Source organism: Heterocephalus glaber, unplaced genomic scaffold (genome assembly GCF_053883595.1).
Source record: "Heterocephalus glaber isolate CG9 unplaced genomic scaffold, H.glaber_assembly_v1.0 deba00001509, whole genome shotgun sequence".
Classification (NCBI taxonomy): Eukaryota; Metazoa; Chordata; class Mammalia; order Rodentia; family Bathyergidae; genus Heterocephalus; species Heterocephalus glaber.
Genome location: NW_028258325.1, coordinates 24400846 through 24423315, shown reverse-complemented (window position 1 = coordinate 24423315; position 22470 = coordinate 24400846). Strand labels below are relative to the sequence as shown.

General features: G+C 34.2%; 1 protein-coding gene across 8 annotated transcripts in view; it reads right to left on the bottom strand.

The window, feature by feature from the left end:
• Positions 1-22470, bottom strand: part of Pcdh7 (protocadherin 7) — a 404881-nt gene that overhangs the window by 321574 nt on the left and 60837 nt on the right. Inside the window, exon 2 of one of the 8 annotated variants that reach the window (XM_004847173.4) lies at positions 1-22470. This exon is cut by the window's left edge and continues 14607 nt beyond it. The exons of the other annotated variants lie outside the window; for them this stretch is intronic. Within the exon in view, the coding sequence (XP_004847230.1) occupies positions 22393-22470 (78 nt within the window). The 3' untranslated portion in view covers positions 1-22392. 8 annotated transcript variants of the gene reach the window in all.

Sequence of the window (22470 nt, the reverse complement as noted above, 5' to 3'; positions counted from 1 at the left end):
ACTCCAAAATATTGTACCCCTGTCCAATAGAAAGGTAGCTTTGCCCCAAGGCCTCCCTCCAAAGTCAAGGTTAAATAGATTCTGTAGTACTTTGTTCACAGCATTTTACTGCCATCCATTAAAGTATCAAAGAGAGAGTAGTCCCTAATAAACATTGTTGATAGTTACCAATTAAAATTTTATCCTTTCTATGGAATTAATTATATTTTTTCTTCTTAAACCTAACTGTTGAGTTCTTCCATCAAAGGGCCAAGGCCTTATTCACTTTCATAGGTCTACAGACTCATAAATTATTTGCTATACAATAAATTTCTATTGAACTGAATGGAATTGTGTTCATCTTTGCCAATTCAAACAAGATACCACTGATTGCCATGCCAGGGGAAATATTCCTCCCATAGAAGGTACAGCATCCTTCTACATAAGAGAAATAGTTGAAGCTTCTGATTATCATTGAAGTGTATCCAGGTACCTTCACCTTAGTTTAAACATGAAATAGACACACAGCTGGAAATGACTGATAGCAATAATTCAGTATCATTATTAAATTTTTTGACTTGTGTGTTTAAATTGCCATAACACCTTTGCTTTAGCTATTTAAGTTTAATATAAATCTCTAGGAAAAATTAAAGTAAAAATGTAAGAACATGAATGTTACAGGTATAGCTTATTTTAACTTGGGTTCAATTGTCAACACACATATACACACACAAAAGAAAGAGAATGAAAATTAAAGCTTATCTTTAAAAAGATCATAATTTATAAAAGCCTTCATAGCTTGTTTTATTTATTATACTGATGGACTTCATTTCCAATTAATATAAAAGTACAAAACTAAGAACTTTTATCATATTATATTAATGCATATCTAGTCATTTATTAGGTATTTGATACTGCCTCATCTGTAAGCTACTTATTCACTCATTCATTCAGCTCCCATGTAATAAATCCCTGTTATGGATAGTGTACCAGACTGAAAGAACAATATATTACAGAAAGCTCAGTCTATTGAGGCAGATAAATTATATTATATACACTCAAACTATTATTAGAAAGGAGGACCATTGTGATGAGAAACACATGAAAGGTGTTCCTAATCTTGACTCAAGTTTCAAGTTCGGTACCTCATGTTATTGTTAATAAAGTCTCCCAATACTATTTTAATGGCTATGAAAGACATTTTAAAAATAGAAACAACAAAACCATGTGTCATCTTCACCACACTGAGTTGGTCTGTACATTGAAAAACAAGAACAACAAAACATAGCAAGAAAAGGGAATTTGCATCACAGGTGTGTGCAAAGGCAAACAGGAGTGAGATGGCATCCCCAAATCAGAAAATGTCTGGCGCCACAGGGGCAAGTGGCAGAGTATGTTTTATACAGAATTTATACCAGTCCATCTCCTTCTACTTGAGGCTAGCTACCCATCAAAGGCAGAAGTCAAGCAGGAGAACCACAGTCTCCAGTGTGGGTCCACATAAACGTCCATGCAGCAGCAGAAGAAGGTGAGTGGATATTCATGAGTCCCCAAGGGGTCATAGCTCAGAATGAAACAGAGCTGGAGCAAGTCTATGTATTGCCTCACAGAGGAAACAATTTAGTACTCAAGTGAGTGATTAATATTCTTCTACTTTGGAATCCTACATGATGATAATTATCTCTGCATTCAGGAAGAGATTAACTTTTACCAAAAAAAAAAAAAATCTTATTTTTTCAAATTTCTTTAATTCTTCCCAACAGCACTTAAAGATCTTTCATTTGATCACCACAGAAACTGACTCACAGGGAAATACAATTTTGCTCAAGATCTGAGTTTTAGATTACATTTCCCTTTCCCTTGTTCAATGGATGAACTTAGTTATATTCAAGCCCATAAATTTCACAGTAAGTGACACAGAGAAATTGGGGTGAGGGTATTTGATAATTCTATACAAATTTTAATTATGAATGCTTGTTTTTGCCTTGATTTATTCAGATGATTGCTTTAATTTGCTATTTTGTCGCGTATATGTACATACATAGCTACATCATTAATCCAATTTGAGTTTTTAAGAGATTATAGGCTTCTCAAAGAATAAGAAAAGGCGAGATAAATTCTATTTTGCCAGATACATTTCTAAGCCTTTCAATGGTGACACAGATCTGAATATTTCATAATTGCATATCTTCTTTTTGAGGACCAATCGCCATTTTAATACAGAAACATTAATAGAATTAGCAGATGGGTGCTTTATTTGCCTTTAAATTGGGTTACAAATAGCAGCAATTAGTCACTGATGAAGACCTCTAAGTCAAGAGGTTTCTCATAATTCAGCACCATGATAGTTTTTGGTATCATCTGCAAAACAATAAACACAAAGACGTTTGTAAAAGCAACATATGTCTTGACAATTTTCTAATTATCTGTGTATAAAATACTCAATTCTTCTGCACAGAAGGAACTTTTCACATGACATATTTGTATGCTAAAGCATACAAAAGATTACTAGAAATTAGAAGCCCATATTTCTACAGTTTATTTTTTATCTGATTCCACCTAGTTAGAGCCCAGAATTACCCATATTCTTTCCCACAAAAGAGGTAACTGCTCATATGAAAAACAGGGGCAAGGATGTGTGATGAACTGAAAGCAGGATTTACTCAGAAATAGCAACACAAACCAGACTCCACACATTTCAGTGAAAAGAAGAGGGGAAGAATGCCAGATGGAAACTGGCCAAATGGTGCTCTTTTAGGAATTGTGTCTAAGTTGTCCTGAAAGAAAACAAAAGACAATCAGAGGGAAAAGGAGGAAGATCTGACCAGGATGCCCTGAAAAAGCTTTTGGGCTCTAAGAGGCAGAAAACATTTAGTATTCAAACATCCTAAACAATTTGTAGAAAAGTTACTACTTTAGGCTAGGAAATGCAATTAATTTATGGTGGATTTTCTGTGATATTTGAGATTTACTGATTGTACACTTGCAAATCAATGATCGATAGTTGTATGTAATCCATTTTCGGTATTTTTATTTATTTAGTCGGTGCTTGTATGTCTTCTATTCATCCCACAGCCTAAGAAAACATCTAGACTTCAGTCATCTTCTGCACACCATTGGAGAGATGCTCCTACATGGTGGCTAAGAAAAGATGATGCCCGTGTCACTGCAGATGCTAGAAGGCCAACTATGACTCCACCCTTTTGCTATGTCGTGAAGAAAGAAAAGATTGTGACCTCTCCTGGCTTTAGACAGTCACCATGAACACAAGCTCTTATCCTGCATCTTATTTTGGGATATACAAAATATTTAAAACCAGAAAGCCTCTCCTCCAGCCCTCTCTGTCAATTGGAGTTCTGAAAATGTTCCAAATTTCCTTTTTATTCAAATAGATGTTGGCTGTGACAACAAAAGTGGAGTTAGGGCTAAATGTTACTATTTAGTCAGAACCATTTGCTCCATCAACCAGAATCCGAAAATATAATATTTGTGGTTTCACATTATGCACAGAAAGCCTAATTTTACATGCAAATTCTTAATGATTATAAAGTTGGGGCTGCAAACATAACATTATCTTTATATTCATTGAGTAAGGACATGTTCTATTTTTGTAGTAGAAATTTCATGATTACAATTCATTCATACCTGTTATCCTAATTTTCACATTATTGTTAAAAACAGTAATTTGTGATGTGTCTCCACACTCAATGTCTTGATCCTAAAGTGAGATTATTACCAAAAATAAGTGCATTCTCAGTTAAATATATATCATTGCTTCAGAAATAATGATATGTTTTTCATTCCTTCGCCCAAAAGAAAATTGAGTGTAAAAAAGGTCACTTCTTGGTTTTGCTTATTATTTATGATTTGGGGGACTATTGATAAAACAATTAGAATCTTTTGAAACATCAACCTTGTTACTAAAATAATTTATAATTCAAGTGAAGTAATGAGGTACTTTTAAGCTTTAACACTATCTGCAGGTCATGTTAGCAGTTCCTTCTGAGATTTCAAATATGTCAAAAGTAATAACTGAATTTTTCCAAAAATGGAATTCTTATGAGAAATCTAGATCTAAAGCAAATACGCTTTCATTCACATCAACTTTTATACATGTGAAGAGGACAGCTAGAGCTACTTCCTATTCTAAAATGCCCAATGAAATAAGCAGTGTATTGTCTAATAACTAATTATATGACCAAGTACAACAAAAATAAAATTTAAGAAATCTTCTTGCCATAAAGCATATGATCAGATTAACCAAGTGAAATGAAAATAGATCCTTTTATTTTTCCAGAGACAGGAATGATCAATATGGAACAAGTAAGTCTAGGTCAGGGATTGCAGAGCTTAAGGAATGCCACAAAAATAGGAAACAGAAAATCAAGATGAAAGTGACGGGTGTGTAGCCTCTGTAAGGACTTGGTTCCTAAAGTGAAATTTGTATCATGAAGAGAGAAGGCAAATGTGGGTACCTGATTCAAAGCAGAAAGAATAACAAGTTCAAAGACACTGACAGGGGAAATACTTTGTCACATATGAGTGGCATAAAAAAAAAAATCCCAGAATGGCTTTGATTTAGTGAATAATCCTGAGAGTTAAAGGGGTTGAGGGCCCACAAACAGTCTGGTACCCAGTAAGCATAAGAAGACCACTCTGAGGTTCTGGACTTCATTCTCATTGTAACAGAAAGGCACCAGCAGATTTTACACAGTGGAAGGACATGTTTGCATTTATATATTAGAGAGACCTGTACAGGGAGAATAGTATAATCAGAGATACAGAACAGTGTTGGTGTTTGGAATATGATTTAAAAGAGAAGATGGTGAAAAGTGCTTAGAGTTGAGATACATTTTTCATATAAAGATAAAATAAATTACTAAAACCTCAGGGTAGTATATAAGAGAAATGAATAGAAGATGAACTCTGGTTTTTACAGTTAGCAAACTGGGTGGATCTGTACAGAACTATTCATTCATATAAGGGAAGTTTGGGCAGAGAACAAACTGGGGTGTGTCTTACTTTATTTGCTGTTTCTACACCTGAATATAGCTGGGTAATTTATAAAGCAACTGGGTAATTTATAAAGAAAAATGGTTTATTCAGTTCATAGTTTTAGAGGGTCAATGCTGACTGGCTGCATCTGCTGAAAGCCTTCTTGCTGCTTTGTAACGAGGTATAGGGCAGCACATGGCCGAGCAAGTGTACTAGCCCGATCACCCTTCCTCTTCCTCTAACGCCATACGTGTAATCATGGGGGTGCCATCCCATGACTTCATCTAATCTTCCTGTCCCTCAATTGCTCGGTTTCCAAATACTATTAACCTCTGACTCAGTAGATTGAGTCTCCACCCCTTGATACCTCACAATGGAGATTTAAACTTCATCATGAATTGATGGCATTCAAATCATAACAAGGTATTTGAGGAAAAATCAACAGTTCCTCTTTTGCTTTAATATGTTTGTGATAACATTAGTAACTGGTATTTATGGAACACATATTCAATGCCAAGTATATTTTAAGCACTTTTCAATGTTTTACCTCTTTAATTCTTCTCCCCCTAAACCCAAGAAGTAGTTCATTTTAGAGATTAAAAAAACTAAAATACGTAGATTAAGAAACTAGCCCTAGTCTGTGAGCTATATGACAAAGCCAGAGAAAATCTGGCATCAGTACTTACTGCTTGACTCCTGTGTCACACTGTCTTTGCCACTGACAAAGCCAACTAGGTGTACTGAGTGAAGAGCCCAAGGGAGAAGCTTGAGAAACAGAGACATAGGAACAAAATCCTGGGGGTACTTTACAGAGTTAGATATCTAATGGGACAGGCATGTTTTCAATACCCAGATGGATGCAACAAGATAGAATTGATCCTTGGACTTAGCAAGAGAAAATGTGGTTACCTTGCTAAGAGCCATGTGGAAAGGTCAACTGAGTCACAGATTTCTCTTCATGATTAGTTAGGCATTTCATATTCAAAATAGATTATAATGCCATATGTTTAAATGCAAACTGATATGACCACCTAGCAGAGAAAGAAATGTATCCTGTGGAACAAATCATAGGCTAAATACAAATTAAAATTTCATACATGGATATTATGTGCAATGAGTTTTTAAGTTTTACTCACTTAAATATCACTATGTGCTGCAATACTGCTAAACTGGTCATCATCTTCCTACCTCTGTGTAAAGACGAAGAGGGACCTTTTTTTAGAATTCATTTTTAAATTCTGAATGTTGTTCTACTACTTCTATTAACAAACTTCAAAACATCTAATTTCTAGCTCTTTTCTAAATCTTCTTCCCCACAAGTACTTCATCAATTCACTTGACTAATTTGGCACCTGGTATGTGGTTGTTACTGTTTTCTCATCTTTAACTTGTTACTATTCTTGATGATATGGGTAAGATTCCTTTATTTAACTTCAAAATTCTTTCACTTCTACACTTCAGTAACACTCATGTTCACTCCCCTGGTAATCCACACCCATGGCTGCAAAATGCGGTATTTCTAAATGCAAAGCACAGTACTGTAATGTCTAGAATTGTGAAGTTCTCCTGTTTCGAGTATCTCATTCACTCAAGCCCACAACTCTTCTTTAGTTTCAGAGGCCGATGACCTCCACTGTTTGTCTTTCTGTGACTTAGCAGTCCCCAATCCTTCCTGGCTTGACTTCCACTCCCTCCAATTTTGAAATCCCAATAATCATTCTGAACACACTTGCATGGGTGCAATTGATTTCTTCCAGTCTTTGACCTTCTCTCACAGCTGCCTTGCCAATCCCATTACCAGATCATTCCTGCCATCTGTTTGTTCTCCTTGTCCTCCTCCTGGGCTGCCAAGAGTTCCTGAGAAAATTGAATAACCATGCTGATTGACTCTGCTAAAATTTTATGATTTCCCAAGTCAGCTGAGCCCTCAGAACTGCTCAGCAGCCCTGTTACTCATCCCTGCTTGGCTGGTCTCCCCCTTCCACACTGCAGCTGCTCTGGCCGCACCCTCCTCAGGTCCCCACCCTCCCCCTTACTCTTCTCAACCCCAACACAAGATCTCACCGCCCACTCCTGAGAATATTGAGGCCATCAAGGATACCACCCCTGCCCCTCTGTATTTCCAGATTTATCGGAATCATTCCTCACCTGTACCTCACTGTGCATCTCAAGATCCTTGTTCTTTTATTCATCTGACCTTTTGATATCACCTCTTTCTGCATCTGTCAAGATCTTACTTCATTACTGTGCTTTCTCTTCCCTGTCCAACCTCTTTCTTTCAACTCAGAAACCTACCTGAATTTCCCTATTTTGTTTTAAAAAAATCTTCCCTCCTCCGATTTGCCATCAAACTGTTCTTTGCTTTTCTTTTCTGCAAAAAAATGTTGGCAAAGTCACTTATGTTGAAGATTCTGGTTATTTAAAACTGGCTCTATAAAACTTGATGTTATCCTCTTAACTGGTTTCTATGCTCCTGAAACTCCTAGAAATCATACAGAAGGCAGTCTTTCCTCATTCTTCAAATTTTCACAAGTGAATGCTAGGGCTTGGCTTTAGTATAGATTCCTTCATTTGTTAAATTGATCGAATTTAGGCCTATTGCTTAATTTACCTAGGATTTGGCTCCCGGCCATTTCAGTTGGAGATCTGTGGGTCACTTTTATACTGCTATCTTGTGTCCCTCCTTTTTTTGATAAGGCCACCCTGGCCTCAGTTGAGCAAATTACGTTTCGTACATGTATATAGTCTATTGGGACTGTTATTTAGAGAATGCTGTCCTCTAACTGAAAGGTCAGCAGTAGGAGATTTCAGCACTTCCTTGATAATGAGCACAGTGACTAAGTAAATTGACATAACTGGATTCAAGTCATTCTAGCAGTAGTGTTTGTAAATGATAGAGTATATGAGTTTCCACTGACCTCAGAACTTTTTCTACCTCTGGAGTTAGAATAAACCTTTTCTTTCCTGAACATGTTCTTTCATCCTCCACCTTGGAGTTCCATATGGTTCACAAAGCTTTCTTTGTTTTAAAACATTAAGTTATGAACTTGGTTCCTATTACTTTGAAAAGTCTGTTTTTGTAGTTAAATGAGATAGTTTGCATATCTTTTGTTCAAAGTTAGTGCCTAGTAAGACTGATTACTTTTGATATTATTATTTTTTGACATTTTTATTATTAGTATATCTACTTTATCCTTGCTGAAATAATATCTTTCTTTACTTCTTTCTTTTCTGTCATTTGATTTTCTCTGGTGACCTCTTAAACTTACTTCTTTGGCCTTACTTTTATGTTATCCTTCCAAAGCTCCTCAAAATTAGTCTTCTAAAATTATCTTCCCCCCATCCCTCTCTCATTCTTCCCTCCCTCCTTTCATCTTTCCTTCTTTTCTTTTCTAGGGACCAGATATACTTACACATATATCTGCACTTTTACCACTAAGTGCAGATGAATGGTTTAATTCTTTTCTCGTAATCATTACCTCCTGAATTCCAAATACTTTCTTATTAAAATGCTCAAAAATAAAATGAGAAGCAAGCTTCTTTTCCACTGATTTGTTATTTTACCTCTCCTTTCTTCTCCAATATCGAGCCAGGTAAAAAAATACTTCTCATTCATCTATCCATATGTACCTTGATCTGTCTCCAAGATCAGAGTAGAAGAGCATGTCATCAGAATCAAATGACCAAAGACAAACTGTACTAATCCTCTCTGGTGATTTTACTGTAAACTGCATTTTACTAGATGAATACAGCCATCTTTCTAAAACATTTATAAAATGAGGAGAAATCAAAACATATGGCAGATTTTTAAATTCTTTTAATTTTACAGTAAAAAAAGAACATTGCCATTAATGTCTCTCAAAGTACCCCCCACATGTGTACTTCACACACACTTATCCCATTGTCCTTGTGACTTTCTGGAGTGGTTCTGGAAGTCCTCTTTCATGACTGTCTTTACTTGTATTGTCCTGGTTACTTAGATGTCCTGAATCAATTCAAAAGGTTTAACTTTCATGGTTGTTTTCACTTTGGGGAGCAGCCATAAGTCACATGGTGCCAGATCCAGTGAATAAAGTGGATGAAGACACACTGTGATGTTTTTGTTTGACAGAAACTGCCACATATTGAACTGATTGAGGACATGAAAGCAGTCACAAAAAGACACTCATGAAAGATGACTTCCAGAATTGCTTCAGAAAGTAGCAAGAAAGATGGAATATGTGTGTTCAAAGGAAGGGGGGGTGTATTCTGGGGGGCTGGGTTAAGACAATGTGTCTTTTAATCCAATATATTTTTAATTTTTTTATTTAAACATTCACCATAAGTTTTGATCACACTACATATTATCTCTTGCTTAAAAACCAATAGTGGTTTCAAGTGCTTTTAAGATAAACCCAAACTTCTAAGTATGAAGTTCAAAGTCCATCTTGAGCTGAGCTCACTTACCCTTTCCAGTTCATGTTTAATCACTCACCACATTCTTGCTCCTTGCATTGTATTGTGTGCCTTTTATCTAATTAATGAAAGGCTTGATGACTTCTGGATTTTGCTCATGAGTTCTTTTCTTAAAGGAAACTCCCATTTCTTACAAGATTCAACTGAAAGTTTTCTGCATCATTAAATCTTTCTCAAATATCTTCACTTTTCCTCTTTATCTCCATCTTCCTAGAAATCTTATAATACATTCACATTTCTATATAGTTAATTCCTTATTAGCATAAATAGCACATTTTCCATATTTATACTCTCAGCATCAAGCCCAATTCCTGGATTAAAGGAAGAATTGTATAGTTATTGTTGAGTAATTATAGCCTTTTGATGATCTTCAGAGTAGAACAATACATCTGTAAGCAAATAAACACATATTTCTGTGTGTCTCTATATAAAACAAATACATAAGAAAAATGTGTATTTCAAAAATATACATTATATGTAAATATGTGCATTTATAGATATATATGGATTATATGCATTTATATATATACCCAAAATAATGTAGCACCTTTATACTTATACTCCTATTCCTTTGGTTAGCGCTTTATTAAAATCAGTTCATGACTCAGAATACTGACATTAATATGCTTAGTATACTTGTGATATCAACAAAAGTATACTCATAATTGCCAAATCAACCATTAGAAAAGTCCTAAATTACATGCAATGATAAAATATTCTATCATTATGATACAGCACAAATTACAACTTTTCATAATAGCAACATTTAAAGAATTTGTATTTCAAAGTGAATTTGAAAAAAGAAGCTTTTAACTCTTTCAATAAAAAAAAATAAAGTTTGATTTGTCACATTTTACTTAAGAGCCATTCTTAGGAAATGATGGTATGCCTACTGAACCTTACCAAAACAATCAAAACTACAAATAAATATACAGTCAGAAAAACTGCATGATAAAATATACTGCAAATGATTTTGCATAAAACAGGTATTTTGGAAACTATACATTAGGAGTGTGGATGCTTATCTGTAGACCCATCAGTTTAGTATTTTGCACAGATATTGTATATGCAGCCTCTGCCTTATATGGAATATTAACAGTGTCTTCAGTAATACAAAACAACATTACAGGATACTTCTTTTTGAAAATTTTAACACTATAAGTAACACACATGAATATTTATTCACTGACCAAAATTTCTAAATTCTTAAAGCACTACATAACTCTAGAATGACATAGGCCCTTCTAGCTCTAAGACTGAAGGTAGATTTCAAGTTGGTTGCAAGGCAAAGATCAGACAGAAAACATCCATGGAGAAAGCATTTAATCTGGTAGAAAATCTTTTAATTGGAATTAAAGGTGTTAAAAAAAAAAGATGGCAGGAACAAGCAACTCCATGGACTGTGCCTTCAATATTGATGATCCACAAAATTTCACTGTCATGGAAGTGCCATATCTGTGTTACTACAAATGAAACTTTATGAATTGTTTTATTTTTTCAAAAGAAAACAGTAATTTCTATAAACTACAGTACTGTGAACATTCTATCTGGGCTATTCATGTCTTAAATTCTTTTCTTTTAAATCATGAAGCACAAAAGATAAACAGAAATTATTTGAAAAGAATTTAGTAATATGTCAAATTTAAAAAAAAAGGAAAAATACATTGGGACACAACTGGAAACAAAAATCAGTTTATGGCTTCAAACAAAAATCAGCATAGAGATTGAACAGTAAATTCAAACAATGACAGAAGTAGAAATGAGATTTAAAGGTCTTTGTGAGTGAAGATTCTTTAGCTTTTGACCTTCATATAGCTATCCCCAAAGCATGTTTTCATTAACATTATAGCATAACATTAAGTCCCTTTCAGCCAGCAATAAATACTGGAGCACAGGATTTTTTATATTAAAATCATGTTTTGAATTGATCCAAAACATTACATGGATTAACCATATAATCACATAGAAATAGTTCATGTTTAACTCACCTGTGTTCAAAGAATGGCTCCATGTCTATGGACTTTTTAAACCATGCATTAATGTGGGGGTTTGTTATTAACTGTACATATTCCTCTACTAAGAAAGTATTTCGAGTGCCAAATGCTGCATTGGTGCCTAGAAATGCCCAAAAGTCATATCTACAACTTCTTATACTAAGTAAAATCTGTTTGCTAGTGCCATTCAGTAGTTTTAAAAGAAATATGTCTCATCTAAGCGCCCACCCCAAATCACTTTAAGGTTTTTTTTCTCTTTCTATCTTGCGTTCTCTCCTCTGCCATGAAGGTTATTCCCCTAAGCAATCTGCAGCAACACTTTTCATCTTTGAAGACTTCTCGTGTCTGATTCTCACTTCTCCCAAAATTAAGTTGAATCTCCTTAACATAGAATATAATGTCTTGTCCAATTTACCTATGTTCTTTTCTCCCTTTCTAACATCCTGCCTTAACATCCTCCACCAGACCAGTGACTGCTAGCATTGTCTAATTACCACCCTGGGGGGCCCACACATTCATCTTGTCACAATTGAATTTTCATAACGTAGTAAATCTCAGTAAATAAGAGAGGGATGTGAGCACCAACAGAGATCATGTGATTTGTGATATGATGTAGGTATGTACATATCTTATTAACTGTGTGGCTTAGCATGTATTATATTCTAGAAATGTAATATTAATCACACCTAATATATTGCAGCAACATCATAAATACTTATTGGGTGGATGATATTTATACAGTTTATTTAATGCCATAGGAAACACATGCATTTCCCATTTTTAGCCTAGAATGAATTCATCCATTGTTTAGTGAGCATCTCCTATAAGCAAAGCACTGCCCTAAGAACTAAGGAAGGGTGATAGTCAAATATGAATCACACATCGGCCTTCCCAGTGAAGAAATAACGCATCCATGCATTTTTATGCACAAAATATACAATTATTAAACACTAGAAGAAGAAACACTAGATATCACAAAATCACACAGAAAAAATGTAAAATTAAGCACTAATAAATTGGGAAAAACTTAGTAAAAGGTTAAACCATGAAAAATAAGACTTACTGATTTACAACTGGAAACACAAAGACTTGCAGGAGATAACAGTGTGGGTTACAATGAGCTGGCAGGAATGAACAGAATAGGTAAAGGTCCTTAAAAGTTATGGAGCTAGAGCACAGATTTCATGGAAATAAAGAACAGAAACTGCAAATGGCAGAGGGAGTTTAGAATTAGAAGAATGTGGTTCTAATTAAGAAATCTGAAGGTTTTTTTAAAAATTAGAAGTGAACTACCATTAGATGTTCCTGAAGCAAATTGTTCTATCCTTGCAAGATACTGGGGCAACAATACATAAAATAGATAGATGGGCTAGCCTTCTAGGTGATACCAGAATTTATTGTGGGTAATTTATCCACAAACTTTAAAATCAGTGCAACTTGTGTGCTCTTCAGGCCTAACTATGATGTACTGTATTTCATGTTCTTAATCAGTTATGACATCAGTCCATACAGAACTCTTCATTTCTTAAACATGTATTTTTCAGATGTAATATTACTAGATGGCACCATAAGTGGAATGACCGTTAATAGCAGTGATCAGAATATATACTTTCAAATTCAGAATATACAGGATGTAATAGTGACTCCTGTTCATCACCATCTACATGATAAGTATAAAAATCGAACTGTAATACATTTTAAAAATTCAAGTTAGGAGAAAAAGTTGCAGCAAAATATTTGAATAAAACCAAAATAAAAAATCTCCTAAAATCAGAGTTAAAATTGATTGGTTTTAAAGATCCAGGAACAGCAGAAGGTAGAATGTTACTGTGGTAAAAGTGCTTAACAATCTGACATTTTTGATTAGTGTAATTCCAAATAAGAGAGGAAGGAAGGAAGAGAGAGAAGGCAGAGGATGTGGCTCAGGGGTAGAGCTGCTGCCAAGGATGTGCAAGGCTTTGGGTTCAATAGCAATTACTGGTAAAGGTGACCAATACAGTGGGGGTGTGAATTTGAACTTACCTAATTACTCTCCTGGAGTCCACTAGAATATACATACATGAATACATGCACACAGTTGTTGCCTATACTTTTTGGTGTTTGTATTAATTCAGTTCCTAAATTCAAAGAAATCTTTGAGAAAACAGATCAAAGTACAAATTGATAATTAATCATTTTTATTACATTCTAATTTACAGATATTAGCATTTCTTACATGCATGTTCTAAACAATTTCAAAACATACCTTCTTCACAGCCATGCAAAACAGCAAGCTCATTTATCAAGGTTGTAAGGGCTATACCAACAAATGGTTGTAAAAGCAAGTCTTAATTTTGGCAAACATTAAAGGAAATGAATATTTTTAAGATGGACATAGCTGCACTTCAAGTTCAAGCCCAGTTTGTGACCACTGTCAGAACTTTAGTAAATGTAGATGCTTGTTTTTAGTAGCTGATGTCACTTTGAGGCATTTATTATATGACAGGCACTGTTTTGTATTGCTTTCAGACCACTTCTGAAACCTTAGCTCAACTAGACAGTTAGCTATGTGACCTGTGTCACATTTCTAAACCTTTCTTTAATAACAGCTATTACTTACAGTTGCTCACTTTATATCAAGCAGTGCTGTGGATGATATATTCACTGAACCATGTTTCCAAATAATGTCATGACAGTGTGCTACCGTCTTCATTTAAACACGAGAAATTAAGAAACTTGTATTGTTCAGATTGGTCCATAATTAGTGCATTAAATAATTCATCTTTTATCAATTATATACTTTTTAATTACAGCCATCAAATGAGAAAATACAATAATTCAAGTACTGTAGTCAGTGAACAGATTTAAATTGAAAAATCACTCTTAAATCACTGTCAAGTAGCATCAGACCAAAAATTAAGAGCGATCAGAAGAGTATAGATACAGCACATCTTTGTGTTGGTCTCAAAGTAAATGTTCGCTAGACAATTTTGATAAAAGAATTTCACATTTATCTTCATCCCAGGAAACAGAACTTCCAGCTAATTATATACCACCAATTAAAACCCCGTTGTACTTATGTACTATTTATGTTTTTTGCCAAAATTCCCTGCTAAAAAAGAAGTAGATTCTTGAACGAACATGTTAAAAAAGGAAAAGAGACAGGAAAAATATAGATGACTTTGTCCTTATAGAATTTTACATAAAAATAAATTTGGACTCCCAAAATAAGCAGTTTTGCATACAACTAATTATCTGTAAATTGCATAATAACCAAAGTTAAATTTCTAATGGTATCTAGATATTAACTGATGAAAGCTGTGGAACAATTGTGAGAGAGAAAAAAGGAGCCCTCTGTGAATCTATTACACTGTGCAGACTCAAAGTAAAGTAGTAGCTTAATTTTGCAATCATAAAAGAGGAAGCCAACAGCCTCTAGTGACAGAGAAAGCAAGGTACACAGAATAAGATACTAAAATATTTTACTCTCTGAATGTTTTCATTTGTGAGAAGTGTAAAATGATGAGGAACACACTTCCAGAAGGTTTGCCCTGTTTCTCCGCCTAATAGCCATAATTAACTGAATCCAGTTTTTATGCTGTTTTGAAAAGACACAACCAATCTTCTGGCAGATGACTGTCTTTGGCCCAGCAGAAACATCCATCCCATGTGATAAAGACAAACATATACAATATAAATATGTCCTCACTGGGGAAGGAGAGGGGATGAGAGAACCCTTTCATGCCATACACGTGATAAATTATTTCTAAGACCCATTTTTCCCCCTCAGGCCTGTCCAAAGGCAGAGTTCTATTGTGACTCTCCAGAATGCCATCCTTTGTAAGTAATTTCAATGGCTCTTAACAGGGTCCTATGAATCATATTATATATTCAAAAATATGATTACTCATATTCATATCTTTTATGTTTGCTCCCAAAATAGTAAGAGGTACTTTTGTTTAAAACTCTAAGTAAATCCTTTAGGCATTGATTTATGATCACTTGGAATGTAAAATGTAGTTCATTTAATTCTGTTGCACATATAGTTATCTGATATGTTTTTAATTACTGGAAGTAATTCTTTAAAGTATCTGTTCTGGATTCAGAAAAAAATCATACGCTCATTCTCTTATTTTAAAATGAAGAATTACTCTTAATTCTGGTGACATATGACATAGCCACCAACAATACTAAAGTGGTGCCTTTTTTTCATCTTCTTCAATAAACCTATTGGGAGTACAGTGGCTTAGGTCACAACATGAAACATCATGCTAATTAAGGTACTAATTAACTGGTCTATGAAATATATTGCATGAAATAGATTGCTGTATTACTTTGTTTTTTTGTATGTCATTTCAATTTGGTAACCACTAATTTAGAATCCTCTAATCATGCTCTTTAATCCAAATGTTAATCTCAGCTGACAAGAGCACATGATTAAACAGCCCAGTGCAAAACACAGATTACATTTTTTATTAGTAATAAAAATGGGGAATTGCAAATAAAAGATCTTGTGTTTTTGGAATCCTTGGTATTCATTTGAATACAATCTCTAAAAGACTAATTGGAAGTCAGCCTCACAAACACTTTCTATAACTTTTCAATTTAAATAGCAAGGCACTTATGTGCTATTCATCCAAAAATTTTATTAAAAAGGACTATGTGAAAACCTTTCTTGTATCCTTAGTATTATCAATGTCTTTCTTTAACACATAATTTTTTCTATTACCTAACTTTAACAATCAGATTTCAACTTTGGGTTCAAAATTACATAAATTTTTATTTAATAAATTTGCAAGTTGTTTTTTTTTTTAATTAAACTAGCAAAAAGTTACTACTTGGCACTGAGCCTATTTGCAGTGCATTATCAGGAGGCAGCCCATTTCTGATCTTTCTGGAATGCACATACCAAACGTCTGGTTCTTTCAGAGCCTGACACAAATGGGAGGAAAAAAAACTACCTTGCTGACCTTCCTGTTCCAGCTAGACACAGAGAACAGAGAGATTAGACCTGTATCCGCCTCAGCTCCTACTGAGACAGAATTTTCACAGACACAACTGGGCAGCAACAATTAAAAAAGCAGCTCAAATAGGAAATGTTAGTATTTCCCCTAACATCTAAGGATATAGGCTAGAAGATATTCATTTTTATTCACATTAATTTTAACTCATTAGGAGTCTGCACAAAAGCAGCATTAAGATAAGCTATCATGGTTATGTTAACAACTATAAAAATATATAGTAGCTAGCTTTTTCATTAAAAAATAAAAGTTAATGAAATTTGTAGACTAATAAAATGTGAACTTGACTTTGTATTTCTTAGATGTTCAGTTGCTAAACTGAGATACAAACTTGAAACAAGATTATGTGTTACCAAAACCACAGAACCATATCTGAGCCCTCCATTTTCCATTTACAAATATTAATCAATATATTGTATCTTAATGGTGTTTTCAAATAGGCAAAGGTGATGGCAAATGTGGTTTGTATCTTTCTTGCTGGTATACAAGCTAGCTAATAACTACCTTTCAAATAAAAAATCAATGATTTTTCAGATATTAAATGTTACCCAGTTAAATTCAGCAAGCCTTTATTTTGATTATATTTCATACATTTAAGTCATTTCATCTAAGATAGGAAGCATATTTGTTACTTAATGGATTTGAAAATAAAGCCCTCATCATACATTATAGACAGTTATTAAATATTTGTCAATATTTGTTCATCGGTCATCATAATCAGCATTATCTTTAATTTCTATGAGAATTTAACCAACAATTTATAATCTGGGGTTTCACACTGGGGGGGGGTTCGCATTTTTAACCCACTAATAAACAGAGGGTAATCAATTATATACTTTTATGACTATGTCTAAAATGCTCTTCAAAAATTGTTCTTCAACTTTTTAGAAACTTTCCTCAGTGGCTTGTGACAGTTGTCACAGTGTCTTCTCACTTGTCTCTGAAAAAAAGTTACAGCTTACAGAGCCTTAAGATGTACATTACAGCAAACCAGAAACAGAAGAATTTTCCCAGAGAACCTGTATCTGGCCAATTTTGCGAAGTTTTATACCATAATATATGGATAATAGCGAAGACCTGGTGTTGTCTTTTCTATAGATGTTTTCATGTCACCTTCAGAGAGTGACACTAGCCTATTTTGGACCATGAATATCTGCCAGCAACCATTCCACTCAATCCTTATGTCAGTTAAAAAAAACACAGTAAAACAAATTGATAATGGCCAACAATTATTGGGTTCTTCTTATGCCTTCAACACATTGAGTGAATTAATTTCATTTGATGATCACAAGTAAATTGTGAATTTGACTTTGATATTAACTTTATATGGGATATGAAGAATTGGATGAAGGAAGATACAATTTGTTCCAAGGTCACCAATTTGTGTATGTATGATCACATTTCAAACCCAAGTAGCCTGGATTTCATACATCACATTCTTATCCATTATGGTTTTCTGTCACTGAAGCACATGGCATTGGAACAGCTTGCGCTGCTGTGTCCCCATTAGCTTGCAAACTCTCCTTGTCAGTTGCTATTTTCCTCAGTCCTCTTAGATTCTAGCAGCAAAATCGTCATTTTCAATGGAATTATTATACATATTCATAATATGTGTTGTACTCACAAAACAAGTGAATTGAAAAATAATTTCCCCTTTATTTCCTGTCTGCAAAATTTAAAGCCAATCTTCTATATCAGCTTCCATCTTTATCCAATATCTCTGCGTGCTAGGACCTCTGAATCCTTTGTGCATCTAAGTCAGGAAGGTTGAACACATTTTGATCAGCCTGCTGGATGTGTGATCCAAAGAACCAAAGAATTCATCCCTCTACCTCCAAACAATTTCAGAACCTAACTTGTATTCCCATTTATAATGATGTTTGTCATAAAAGCTCTGTGGCCCATGTGTTGAATGTGACCTCTGAAAAGAAACTGTGAAGGCTTCAAAGTCCAGCCCTACCTCCTGCTGGTATGCAGCTTTACAAAGTATCGAAATGCTGTGCTTCACTTTCTTCACATGTAAGATGAGTATCATGACAACGGTAGTATTTGCTTCCTTCATGAAGTTGATAAGAATATTAAATACAGTAATTAAAATATTGCCTGCATAGAGCTGACTCTCAGTAACTTCAGTTTAAAACATAATCAGAAAAATAGTTCAACTAATTTATATTTATGAAAACTAGGAAGCAAAAGAATACTAGTCAAAAGTAACAACAACTATAATCAAAAGCAAGTATCTTAATCCACAACATGTTTTACAATTTATTTTATATTTTAGTGAAATGTTACTTCTGATGAAAATCTGATGGTGGATTCTGAGCACAACTTTTCTGTTGGCGAGCCTCATTCTCAGCTGCTCCAATACTTTCTATTTTTCTTGACCCAGGTTTTCTTCCAAATAGAAGCAAGAGAAAAGGGTATAAGATTTTTAAAAATAGTGGAGTGTGGGAAAGGCTGTCTCCAACTCTCCCATCTAAATTTCTAATCTTGTAAAATCAAAACTAGATGTGACAAAATTAGATTTTATTATCTAAATAAGTTCCCTAAATGACCAGAAATTTAGCTAACTAAAAAATGTTCATTATGCTCAATTTTCTAAATAAGAATCCTTGATGATTATCCATACCACCTGAGCAATTATGAAAGTGATAATATTTTGCAAGTCACTATGGTGAAAAAAATATATACATATATGTTATATATAACATATTTACATATATGTATATATATGTTTTATATATATTTAATATGTATATATACACTTTCATTTTGCTTTCTACTGTTTTCCTGGCATTCTAAGTTTGGAGTAGTAGCAGGAAACTACAATAAAAACGCTATTTTCTGTGTGGGGCACTTGGAGAGTAAAGATTAATCGTGAAATTATAACTGTCACTAGACTTCTCTGTCTGTTGCTTCTTCTAAACACAGAATTATCATTAGGAGGGGTTGAAGGAAGGGCTGGGCAAGGGTGAAAAATAAGAACCAAGAGAGACTATGTAAAGGTGCAAATTTCCAATGATGAATGTCATTATATTGTATACCTAAAATGTACCAATGATTAGAATGAATAATCGATAATGCAAAATAGGAAGACAAGGTCCAAAGTGGTAGGGGTAGTGGGAGGGGCAGGGGAAAGGAAAGAAGGGAAAGGAAAAATGATGAGAAATGGAAAAAATGGAAATAAAGTCTTTGTAAATAGGGAAGGGTAGAGGGGGTGAAGGGAGGGCTAGGAATGGGGAAAAAATAAGAACCAAGATGCATTATGTAAAGGTACAATTCCCTATTAGAAATGTAAATGTATTGTATACCTACAATGTACCAATAGAAGAATTTAATAAAAAAAAAAAAAAAAAAAAAAAAAAGAGCCTACAGCAGTAAACATCAGGGGCTAGTGTTTGCTTCTCCTCTGAACTCAACTGGGCTTATGCAAGCCCAGAAATCTCTCTGAAGTTATGGAGACCTTCTTCTTATGCTACCTATCAATCCAAGGGGTAGAAGGGGGGAACAAAGAGCAAGAAAAACTGGTTCTCTCACTTTAATATTCTGCCAGGGAATGCAGGAAACCCAAAGCAGAACAAAAAGGTTTTCTCTGCTACGAACTGAGTGATTTTGTACTCGGATGCTGCTTGCTTCATTTAATTTAGGGGGATCTATTGATCTCCAGTACATGATTATTTATGCCTTGGTACATATTTCCATTAGGGTAAATGAAGAGCATAGTAGTAACAACCGAGAATTCATATTCTCTCTTAAGTCTTGAGGGATGTATTGTGTTTTGGATCAACTTAACTGGAGAACACACTTGATTCTCTTAACACTGATGATCAGAATTAGTTGTTAATACAATCATATTTGATATCATTTTGTAGTAATTCTAATGTATCAATACCTTGGAACTTAAGAACTAAAATTGCCCTAAAACTGATGCACTTGAAAACTTCAAATGTATCCCTCAGCTCTGGTTGTTAAGTGGTAGAGCAAAATTTGACATCAAGACTTGTAACTTGGTCAGAGCATTTTTTTAGATGCTCAAATTTCTCCATCAACCCTTTTCTCTTATCTTTAGTATCTATGCTCTTTGTTCTCCACTTGCAAATAAACAGGATATATTCTAAAGACCAGCAATATGAACATATTTTACATCCCATTATGATTGAAAAGACTATTAAAGTAGGAAATATAGCCGTCTAATAAAGTAGTTTTCTTTTATTGTTTTGATCACAGAAAAATATTCAGTACAACAGAATCATACAGTTTGTAGACTTATAATTTATTATAATAGCATAAGACAAAAAATCCCTGTAATATTATAGATAGGGTACCAACTGCAATTGATTGTCACATAGAAAGAAGAGGCAAAATTTTTAACTATAAAGTCAATCAGTAAGATAAAAAGAAATGACTACAAATACCAGAGGACAATAGTTTCAAAATTATTATGGCACATGGTGACTACAAAAAATATGTCATTCTGTTTAAAATATTCACTACCTTATCTACATTAACATACAATTACTTGTTATATAATTTAGGTTAAAGAAAAGTTGGGGGGAACACATGTTACTTATCAGTAGGATTAAAAAGTTAGAGCTAAAAAATAGATATTTCCCTAGTCTCATCTATAACAGCACCCAAAGTTCATTCAGATCTCTTTGTTAACCAAAGCAGCCTGATAGATTAGAGTATGACTTTTCAACTGTCTACAGACTGATTTCATATGAACCTACTCTCATTATTTTCAGACACTGGTACTATCTTAATTTAAATGGCTCAATTGCTTTAAATATTATATTTAATTGGAATATTTTTGCAGTAGTCATTCAATTTTTGAATTACTTCCTTTGTGAATAATAATCTTTAATAATAACAGAGATGAAATGGCTCAAGACCGTTTACTCTACCCCTTTACATTCTAGGTAACAAACCAAAGTGTGAATGCTAATCATTAAATTTTACCTCCTTTCATGTACACACACACACACACACACACACACACAAGTGCATACACATACATTCACACCTGTACAAAAATTGACTTTCTATTTATACAGTGTCTTCAACCAAGCAAGTAATTATAATACAAAGAGGTACATCCTGCATGCAATTCATCCTTAATAAAATAATAAAGGCCCTCCTTTTTATCCATAATGCATAGGACCACAAATTCAAAAGGCCAGTTTCCTACTGATAAAATGGCCATACATTCCTTGAACACTTATGTGATTAATCCTAAATTCAATTGGAAATTGTGTAAAATGTCTGTCAGATATATTGTGACCTTCATTCTGATTTTATAATATAATAAGTTATGTTTCAACAAGTATTGGAATGGCCTAAATTTTATTTCTTCTCATGTTCTCTGGTTTCTCACTTTCCCTGATTGGCAGTTGTGTTTCTTCTTAGTGCCTTATTAAACAGCACTGTTCAGTTTTCTTGGAATTCGGTTCTGAGGTATACATTTCCATTTTCTTTGTTAATCTAGCACAGGCTCAGGTGACTCCTGCATTATACATCCAATAAGTTCAAGCAAGGCAAATAAAATAATATCTACATTTATCTCCACATTATTAACTACAAACAGGAACAGGGTACGTATCTCCAATCTCTGCTTGGGTCCATTCAAGTGCAAACTGAAGAAAAAGGATGTCCTGTTCTTCTTTTCATACTCCTGAGCATGGTGATATCTGATTCTGTTTCTCCACAGTAATTAATAAGATTGCAAAACCTCTCTCACATCCCTCCTTTATTTCATATCGAGAGCTTGATTTTCTTTCATTTCTTTGTAAAGTATAGTTTGATTCCTTTTTGCAAAAATCCTATTTTAAAGCCATTTTTGCTTTCTTCAAAATCAGGGCTTCATTTTAATCAGCTAGTCATCCAGCCCCTTGGGAATCATTGGCTTTTTACACAAGACAATTCGAGGTCTATTAGGATCCAACATACTGAGTTGGAACATGACGTATATTTCACTTACGAGCATATACATTCATTTTACACGATTCCTCAATGTGGCCAGGGGGTTTCGTGGTCTGCACTGTATCCAC